General features: G+C 33.6%; 1 protein-coding gene across 1 annotated transcript; it reads left to right on the top strand.

Annotated features, from left to right (window-relative positions):
* Positions 1–5,925: 5,925 nt before the first annotated feature.
* Positions 5,926–8,893, top strand: LOC114179242 (Carbohydrate-binding X8 domain superfamily protein). Its single transcript, XM_028065510.2, has 3 exons — positions 5,926–6,409; positions 6,697–7,638; positions 8,620–8,893. Exons 1-3 carry the CDS (start codon positions 6,322–6,324, stop codon positions 8,649–8,651), a joined length of 1,062 nt encoding a protein of 353 aa, XP_027921311.1. The 5' UTR covers positions 5,926–6,321; the 3' UTR covers positions 8,652–8,893.
* Positions 8,894–11,254: the final 2,361 nt, after the last annotated feature.

The raw sequence follows: 11,254 nt of genomic DNA on the forward strand, positions 1-11,254 counted from the left end.
GGTTTAGCTCTCCATTATCATGGAGAGCACTAGCTTATAAAATGAAATGTGGAAGAAGATGAAGATACAAGGAGGAAGAAGAGATTGCTCACACAAGTCGTAATAGACCTCAAAGCTCTCCAAGAAATGTTTTTTGTTCCCCAAAACACTCAAAGGTGTCTTTCCCTCGAGCAACCAAGAAGAAATAGGGCCAACTTGTCACATCAACAAGAGTGGCGCCCGAAGCAAGTTCTCCATCACCGAGCGCGAGGATCCAAAGAAGATAAGTACTGCTTTTGTTTATTTAATGCCTAGCGCCTTCCTGGTGGTGCCCGAAGCGGCCTTCAGGGACAAGGCTCGCTCCTAGCACTGCTATTTGATCGCCTGATGATAGAACTTCTGCAAAGTGGACATGTTCCCTAACTTTGTGGCGCCTAATGCCATCTATGTACTGCCCAACGCCAGTTGCTCTGATGGAAGACCTTATTCTTTGATCTTATGGCATTGGGCTTGACTTCTTTGACGTTTGGGCGCCGTTGTTCCTCCATTATTTCACATTTTAGTTCTTCTTCTTGCTACTCATGATTGCTAATTTGTCTAGGTTTTGGAACAAAGCTTCTTGTCATTAAATTAGACACAAAAAATAGGAATTAATGGTATACTTATATTAGTGTAACCTAAAAAGTATTTCTCTACAAAAGCCAGACAAAATTGAAGATTAAAAAGATTAAAAGTTATAGAAGAGTTGATTTTGTCAATAAAGTATGACTCAGATAATGGTAAAAATTAACATTATAAACTATCCCAAACTTAGAACCTTGCTTGTCCTCAAGCAAAAAGTTAACTTAGCCCAACAAGACATCAACTCAGTTATTGTCTCACAAATAAAAAACAAATCCAGACAATTAATTCATATATCATTCATGCATGCTCTTCTTTGGATTCACTTTAACAAGAAAACAATTTGCCACTAAGTTTCAACTATTGTGCTTAAAAAAATGAGTTTATGTTATACCCTTGTACACTTTTTGGTTTTGCTTAGAGGCCTTAAACTCTTCTATATAAGGGGTGCTCATGGTCTTCTAAAAGGGTTGATCAAATGAAATCTAAACACCGTATTTTTATTGTTCAATTGTTAGCTCTTCCTCCTTTGGATTGAAACCTCTAAGCCTTATCTTAAGCAAGCTCAATGGTGACACAACACCACTCATCTTCAAAGGGTTGGCTAGCCTTTTTGTTCCCCCTTAAAGGAGTGTGCTTCTATGCAACATTTTCAACTTCATGTATTCCATTTTCTATTTTTTTTCCCTTATTTCAATTCAGCATTTTGGTTTCCATTACTCTTTTGTTTTGATTTCTTGTTTAATTGGTTATTTCCTTCTCTAGAGGCTTTTGAAACACACATTCACATCTATATAGCTTGATATCTTAATGTACAATGTGAATCTTCGCTAGGTTTTCTTAAAGAACTCAACACCATATTTGAAAGCTTAAAATGAACCAACAATATCCTACATGAACTTATGCATCTTGAGATGGCTGATAAAATAGACAAAGGAAATGGAAAAATCATTCATTTAAGCCTTACATGGTTGGCCTTGCACTTTAGGAGTTGTGCTATACACCAAGAGCCTAGAAAATTTTCTAGATTTGCCACTCCATTTGCAAAAAGAGTAGTAGAAACTAAACCAACATTTTTTAATCTTGTTCTTCACATTTATTTTCAGAAAAAGATCATGAAGATTCGTAAGATCACCTTGAAACATTCTATGAAATTTGTGCAAACAAAGGGGATTGGAATAGGACAAGAAGAAGTTCTTTATACAACCAATCAATAAAGTTCGAGCACCATCTTGGTGCTAGTGGATCATGTGCAGGGGCCTTGAATTCCTTACCTCCACTTAAAAGACACAACTAGCCAATACTGAAGTTGGCCAACCAAGTCAAGGATCTAAATTAGAGACACAATTTTTCAATACTAAAGTTGACCAAGCATATCAAAGAACTAAAGTCATACGAGAGGAAAGGGATTCCAAAGCCTCTAAATTTGAAGATGATGAGTTATTTGACAAAATGGTTCAATCTGAGGGCCAATTAGACGATCCTAATGTAGTAGATGACTAAAACCACCAAAAATAGAATTCTTTTGAAATTTTTGCGCATTTTAATTTATGTCTTAATTTTAATTTTTAGTTTATGTTTTTTCTTTTATTTATTGCATAAGTGTAGACATGAACTTTTGGGGTAAATATTTTGAAGTAGCTGATATCTTTTTGGCAATTGCATAAAATACTTTTTTTTTTAATTTTGGTTAGAACAAGAACTATGAGGAAAGCTAAAAACCCCTTTTGAGATTTAAAAGCTTTAGGGAGTTGTAAAATCTTGAAAAATGGTTAGTCCTAGTGCTTGAAGGTTCAAAATGCATTGCAATTAGAGTTCACAGTTTGAAAATTGATACAAAGAGTGAATCCACCTAGTAAGAAGAGTGAGCCAACCACTAAAGGTGAGATGAGTGAGGCATTTGTGGTGAGAAATTTCATTGATTTTGTGTTAAGTTTTATTATGGAAAGGATCAAGGCATGTTCTTTGTTGAATATTTTTAGTCTAGAGCCAAAAACAACTAACCCAACACAATTGATTTATCCTTTTTGAACCTTGGCTATATACACACACACACACACCATAAGCATGATAAATATGTAAATCCTACCTTCCTTACTGATGAAGGAGATAGAACAATATATGGGTTTTGTCAAAAGCAAAATGGGAGTTGTTATAGAATGAGAAAAAAAGGTCAAGGTGCAATCAACCAAATACAAAAAAAAAAAGAATGAAATGATTACTTTAAAACAAATTAATGCAGTTCAAAGGGATAGGTGAAAAAGTTGATACACCCATAAGGGAGATAGGTGCATTGTTAACAAGGCTAGAAAAGAAAGAGAGAAACTCATGTCATGTTCATATTGTTAAATTTTCTTTATCAGTGAGTTTTGTTTATCTTCAAAAACCGATTTTTCTTGACAATCCAACCACATTGCAACCCTTCAAGACCTTAGTGATTCATTCTACTTATGTGTCATAATCATTACAAACAAAAATACAAAACTAAATGAAAGCTTGCAAGGTTGCCTAAATTGAAATACTCAGCTAGGAGGAAATCTATTCCACTTAAATGAGAATTTTGATAATAAAAATTGTGTTAATTCAAAATTGTGTAATAATTTTGCAATTGAGTCTTGATATTTTGAAGAGACACCATTTATTACTACGAGAAATGCCTTGAGATTTGATATTAGTTCTTGAGCAAACTAATGCAAAAATTGTTTTGAACTATTTTGTACAAACTGACTTTGTACTTTGTTTAAGGACAAGCAAAGCTCAAAGTTGTGGGGTGTGATAAGTTTATAGAGTACTTAATTTCACATATGAATTTCGATACTTAAAATGCATCCATGTGATATATTTTTTAGTAAGTCAAACCCTTTTAGCTTAAAATACAGAACGTAGTAACGAGAATTGATTACTTGGGAATTTAATCAAATTATGATAAAATGCAACACTTTTACAAGAAACGAGGAACTAGCATAGTTGAATGCTAAAAGACCGATGTTGAGCATTGAAAGACGATTTGAAAAGATCTAGACTATGACTTTTTGCAGCTGAGCCATAAGAAAGTGGCGTTAAGCACTAAAGGTGGTTAAGAAAAAAAGTCAAAGGTGGTGTTGAGCACTAAAAGCTGTTAAGAGAAAAAAATCAAATGTGTTGAGCCCTTGAGGCGATAAAGAAAGAAGAAAACATTGCACAGAAGAAAATTTTTGTAATTGAGCATCTAAAGTTGGAACTGAGTATCGGTGAAATTTTCTATAAATAGAAACCTCATATCTTGATTTTAGACATTGAATGAAGAAGCAACTAAGTAATAGTAGAATAAAAATACAATGTTGTGAAGCTAGACAGATATTAACCGTATTGGTAACAGTGACACTGTATAATTAGTTGTTGTTGAATTTATATTACAAAAAATGATACTATAATAAGAAACGAAAAGAATTATGCGAGTAGTCCCTGGATTGGTATTGTGTATTTATATGCTTTTTTGAGTTTATAGATTAAGATCAAGAACCAGATTTAATTTTTATATTCAATTATCAGAAATTTGTTGGTAACAGAAAATATCTTGAGATCAACTATGAATACGTCAAGATTAGCTCTGAGTATGTCAGAATCTCTCTTGTTAAGTAACTACACAATTCAAATTGAATAAAAAGCCTCCACAAAACTCAATATTACAAACTTTTTCATGATTTCAATATTATAATAAGAATAAGTTGAAGGACACACAAAGGTTAATGTTTTGATAAACATGAGATAGATAGACTTTCCCTCTTATAATATATTTGGACATATTTAACTTTAGTATGTTTAATAAAATAGAAGTGATCGTCTCACTAACAATATTTTCAATGTCATTTTTTCTAAACTATATGTTTTATATTTATGTGTGTTATGTAAACCAGAGTTTAATCTGGGAGTACAAATATATAAGTAGGCCAATACGTTACTCTTGTCATATTTTTTAGTAAATCAAAAAAAGATATAATAGTAAATTCCATCTTTTAACTGTACATCAATGAAAAAACCGGGAACAATATAAAAATTTATTCTGATAACAAAATAAAACATTTTGCATCTTTAAATTCATTTTATCTAAATACACTCGCAGAAAATAACAGAAATTGACATGAGAAGAAGAAATTAGCTCGAGTTCAGAACATAATGTTCTGATTCTTCCAATTTGATGATCAGAAGCATCAATAATTTATTGAAGAATAATAATAAAAAAAAGAGTAAACAAGATAAATAAAAACATCCTCCATTCACATCTCATAGAAAGAAGAACACGGGTAATGTCAAGCATCTAAATGCTAAGTTATGTCTCTAACCACTATGAACAAGCTTGATTGCTCAAGCAAAGAAAGATGCCAAATAATATTTCTGAAGGTTAATTAGAAAATTATTTTAGGACCTCTTTGTTTAAAAACCATTCTATAATTTTATTTTCTATTGACAATTATGAAAACAATATTACTTTACCTTTACTTTTTTGAAGTTTATACAGAAAATCTCTACAAATATGGGTCGAATTTGTTAAACTATTTTCTTGGGCACTGTCAAAATTATATTTTTGTGACTGGGGGAAAGTTTCACAGACCAAAATCCAGAATGAAGAAGAATCACAGATGACATTCAGATTCCAAAGAAGAAACTTTTAATTAACAGAACCCTTTCCTCCAAATCACTCTTTCAAAGAACATAATTCATCTATCTAATGTTACATTAAGATTTCAAAGATATCATCATAAAGGTGATCAAATCATATTAGTCCTACTCAAAGGTCACATCACCAATCTTTCTTTTTCCTACTAGAGACAATTTCTCTCTTTCCCTTTCCTTGAAAAGATCACCCTCAGATTTTAGGCTCTTAACTGAGACATTGACACTAATGCACCCCCGGTACATGGTAGCCTAAAGCACCCTTTCCCAAAAGCATTTCAACTAGTATATAGAGAGGGAACACCACACCAAAAGAATCATCACTTCCATTTCAGGTTTGACAAATTTGGATGCACTTTACAAAGATGTGTTACTATCAAAGTTTTGAAAGCAGTACATGATTACAATTTCTGTCATAACATTAATAGTGTAACCTGTTTTGTTTGAAGTTTTCAAATATGAAAAAAGTATAAATTATTTAAAGTAATTTTGAGATGTAGCTAGTGCCTTCTTGGTTATTGTTAGTGACTGACGAACCTCTTCCTCACGCCACAGCAAGGGAAGAGGTAGTGTTTGCATGAGGGCTTTGAGTAGAAAGCAAGCAAAAGAAAAAGGGTTTATAAAACCAAACTTTCATCTTTTCCAATGACGAAGTAAGCATATATACCAACATGAAATGCAGTTATAAAAACTCCCTGAAAAGGACATTGTTGAGCCGGTGAGCCAATTCCCATAAAATACTCGCATTTGTGACACCTTTTCTGAACTTTTGGCATGCCTTCATGCTCACATCTCCAACCAAGGATCACTGTGCATCAAAGTTGTGTCACCCAAAGAATCAATCTTTATCCCAAACAGAACCCCCTTGTCTACTCTTCCTTTACTCTGGTCAATTCTTGAGCCTGTCCAAAAGCCCATGTATTATTTATATAAAAACCTAAACCTCACATTGTTCCACCTTTGAGTCTTTCAGTGCACTGAAATTGGAGTGGAACAGTGAAGCCATAATCAGAAGCCTCTTTCTTCACATCTTGTGGCATTACAGAAACTAAAACTGCAAGTGGGGTCATGGCCATGGAAACAAGAAGAGTAAGAAAAAGTGTTATGATACTTCTCCTCTACCTGACTTTCTCTGCCATTTCTCTCACTCAATGTGGTAAGCCTCATTAACCTCAACAGGTTTTTCTATCTGTCATTTCAATTACCATCTATATCATCCCAATTATTCCAAAATTTCAAATTGATTTCTAGATATGATGAGATTGTGTGAAGCCTTTTGCTTGTTAAAATCCATTTAAAGTGTAATGACTCACAACACTCATGATCAAGCAATAAGGGCTAGAATGTATTCATAACTGCATCATAATACAATACCATTAACATTAAGCAAATATTGAATGTCAAAAATTAATGGCTCAAAATCCACTTTATTTCCCTGTACAGATGCAGATAGATCAATGAGGGTATTAAGAGGCCCCAGAGATAAAAGAAATTCAAGCAACAACAAAATCTCAAAGAAGTTGAAAACAGTTAAGAATTTAGTTGAGAATCCAACCGTTTTCTCATCAAATGTAGAACCCTACAGTCTTAGCTCACCATTCTCTTTGCCTCCTTATGAATCATTGGCTCCAATTCCACTGCCAGAAAACAGCCCTCCATTTTGTGTGTTCCCACCACCAGGCATTCCTTCCACCACCATGCCAACCCCCACAGGCTTTCAACCCACAACACCATCACCACCAGACTTTTACACTTCACCGGTTATCCCAACCCAAAACCCCCCTCCAAACCCCCTGATCATAACACCAGGCCCACCCACTATCACGCCGGGCTCACCTGAGCCCGTGCTCAATCCTCCCATCATTATCCCAAGCCCACCAGATACCTCAATGGGCCCACCTTACTTTGAGCCCAGCCCACCCTACTTTGAGCCCACCCCACCTTTCATAATCCCTTCCCCCACAGGTGGCATTACCCCGGGCCCCCCAATCATAATCCCTTCCCCCACAGAGGGCACTCTCCCAAGCCCACCAAGCACTGTACCATCCCCCACTGAAGGCACTCTCCCCAGCCCAGGTGTGTTTCAGCCACCTGTGGTGTACCCTCCACCAAGTGTGCCACCACCACCCAACTATGCCCCAAGGACCACCTTGTGGTGTGTGGCTAAACCCTCGGTTCCAGACCCAATCATCCAAGAGGCCATGAACTATGCCTGCTGGTCTGGAGCAGATTGCACCTCAATTCAGCCCAATGGGCCCTGCTATGAGCCCAATACTGTGTATGCACATGCTTCGTATGCTTTCAATAGTTATTGGCAAAGGACTAAAGGTGCTGGAGGCAATTGTGAGTTTGGAGGAACAGCCATGCTAGTTGCTGTTGACCCTAGTGAGTACAAAATTCATAAAACACTTTGTTCCTTTTACTAATTTTATTCTCTAACTATATAATTTTTTTGTATTTCAAATGTAAAATTTTTATTTTGGACCGTATAATTTTAAATATGTTTTTCATTTTGTATTATCAAATATAAAATTAAAAATTAAAAAAAATTATTTTGAAATATATAATTTATATTTTAAATTACATATTTATATTTTGAATTATATAATTCAAAACGTATTTATTGTTTTATATTTCAAAATATATAGTTTAAAATATAAAAATTATATTTCAAATTATATATTCTAAGATACACAAATTTATAGAAGGCAAATTGAAATTATAAACATGACCTGACTATGATTTCATCATTTGATTAAATAAATGTTTAGTATGCTTCTTAGTCTCTCCAATAAAAAAAAAGATTTTGACCCTTTTAAAATGTTAGTATTCTTATACATATTATTTATAATTACAACAACTTTTTTACCACTTTACCTCAAAATTTGAAAAACTTTTACTTATTTAATCTTATATATTTATCCAGGTTTTTTCCTCCACAATCTTTAGTTTAACTTATTTTAAAGGTTTAATTATTATTTTAGTTTTAATTTTCATTCAAAATGTTAAGTTGATTTCTAATATTTTTAGTCTTATTTTAATTTTGATATTTTAAAATTAATGTAATTTAATCTTTTTATTAAATTTCTTAAAACAATTGAGAAGTTTTTACACTATAATTACTTTAATTATACCATCAAAGTAAATCAAAATCAAAAGTAAATTATATTAAGAGTTTCAATTTTGATGAAATTTTTGATCTATTTCATTTTTGTAAACAGCTATTGAAAATAAAATAAAAATTAATTTCTTTCACAAATAAAAAAAAAAGTTGAGTTGATAATTAACCTTAGTTTAGTTTGATCTACAGATCTTATTTTAGGTATTGCTATCAGTAATGCTACTTTTCTTTTTTCTTCTGAACAGGCTTCGATGGGTGTCATTTCATCTACAACTGATAGATGTTTTTTGACCCTAACAATGCAACTTTTGAATTCCCCAATGTTTGAAGAGTGAAGACTCTCTTTTCATAATCCCCCTCTCTTTTTTCTTTTCTTCTATGCTAATAAGTTACATATGTATGAATGCCACAGTGACACGCAAAGATTTTGCATTTTGTAAGTAATGTATATCATCATATTGTAATTTCTCGTCACCGTTTGATTAAATTAACTCCTTGACACTACCTCCAAAAAGATAACCTTGTACAACAAAATACATTATATTGAGTAATTATTTTTTTCTTTCCTACCTATCATATATTTCGGAATTTTTATATCAATTTAAGAGTAGAAATCAAGATAGTTTAAATATATTTTTTCTTTTAATTATTGGATGATTTTTTATAGATAAATTTATAATAGGAATCTCATATTTCAAAATAGATCATTAATGGTTGACCTTGTTATCACAGTTGAAAATCTGAATTGTAAGTATGATGTGATCAAATCGTTGATACATGAAAATAGTTTCATACATTTTTTATTAATGCTGCAATTATTAGAAATCCACAAAACATAACAAAATCCACCACCCAAACTCATTCCAAACTAGAAACACTTATACGAGGAGCCTTACTAACACTTCTTCATAACTGAACAATTCATGACACTTACACCCACTATTGGAAAAAGATGAATCAATGACGACTTATTATGACGAGTGTAGTCCACTTGTCATAATAAGCTTACTAGTGGCATTTCTGTAATAAAAATAATAGTTATTAAGATGATTAAAAAGGGACCTGCAGGTAACACCAGAAGACCTCCTCCTCGATGGCCAGTGCTTCCACTATCGACGGCGGCGTCCCTCCACGACAGAACTTAAACTTCCGCTACCCACGACGGCGAGCTTCCGCAGCGAGACTCAGGCGACGAACCTCACGGCAAGCGACGAACCATGGCTCCGATCGAACTCGTTGGGGAGTAGAGAAGGCAAGGCAGTTGATTGGCACAGTGGGCGACAATGGATTTTGTGTTCGTGCACGTGAAGAGAACAGAGAAGAGAATAGAGAACTGAGAAGAGAATTGGGAAATGAAAATAGGAAAGAGGGAATTCCAATTCTTAATTCTGATTTCATTGACTACATTACCGACGACGTAGATTCGTCAATAAATCTTTCGGCGTAATAAAAAAAGACATTACTGACGACCCAGATCCGTCCGTAAATTAACAAATGAACATTCGTCGGTATCCGTCGGTAAACACATCCAACAATTTAATCCTTCACTTTACCGACGAAATTTGTCCGTCAATAAGTTCAATATTTGCATTTGTCGATAATTTCGTCGATAATTATCGATTATCAACGGATCGATATCCGTCGTAACATATCTGTCGGTAATTAACGTTTTTCTGGTAGTGTTAACATAATAAATGAGCACGGAAAAACTTATTATGACAAGTACAATGGATATGTCATAGTAAGTCAAGTGTGGTGGCACAAATGTAATTATAATGAAAACTTATTATATGCTTTTATAGAAAACTTGTCATAGTAAATTTTACCATTACTCTTAGTTCCACAGCTGACATAGAATGTTTAAATCCCTCATTTTTGACACTTGTGTTTCTCACTATCAGTCTACCCTCAATCTTCCCTTTTTTACCCACATCTTACATTCACGTGTTTCTCACAACCAGTGGCACTATCGTCTCCCACATTCATGTTGTCGCCTCCAACAGTCACATCATCGTCTCCTAAAGGTGCATAGTCGTCTCACATAATCGCGCCTTGTCTTCCATTTTGCACCTCATCTTCCATTGTTAACTCAATCTTCCATTGTATTTGAAGAATACCATCATTCACGTAGCAAGTCACATTGGAAGACACGTAGCAGTTCGCGTAGGAGTTGAGTTCTTCCATTCTCGACTACTAGTTGTCATCCTATGTCATTGAATCTTGAAGAGGTAAGTAGTGTCCTAAACCTAAATCTATATATTGAAAATTGCTTAAATTTTGGGATTGAAAGAGCATAATGTTTTTATTTTGTTTGAGGATTGTGTTCTTCCTTTCTGAGAACTTGAAGGTGTTTTTAGAAGATGAAGTTTGAATCTTGTCGTTGCACATTGTGCCTCAAGTGAGTATTCCTTTCCTTGTCATCCTTCATTGTACTTTGGTTTATGATATTTTCTTATAGGATTAGTATATGGTTTGGTTTTATGATATTTTCTTATCCTTGAATCAATGTGTATAAAGTGTAGGATCTAAACAAAGCATTGAAAAAACTAACCTTATTCATTTTACCCTTGTACTTTTTGAGTTCTCTAATTATGACCTATTCCTTACTACCTAGGAAAAATAATTATAATTTCAAGAGTGGTTCTTGGGCATGAGGAGTATTATTTAAATTTAATAAATAAATAGTTCTACAGAAGTAGAGTGTAACACAATTGGTTAAAGCCTTAGTTATGGATTAGTGGTTATGGGTTTGATTATGGATGTATGCATTTGTGGTGCTTATATTTTAAATATTTCATTGATAATTGTTTTGGAAGTGTTTATGTGTGCCTTTGGTGTGACTTATATTTTATAATAATTTATAATTTATTTGATGTGTTT

Source organism: Vigna unguiculata, chromosome 1, assembly GCF_037176805.1.
Source record: "Vigna unguiculata cultivar grain cowpea cultivar isolate G323 ecotype 2 chromosome 1, ASM3717680v1, whole genome shotgun sequence".
Classification (NCBI taxonomy): Eukaryota; Viridiplantae; Streptophyta; class Magnoliopsida; order Fabales; family Fabaceae; genus Vigna; species Vigna unguiculata.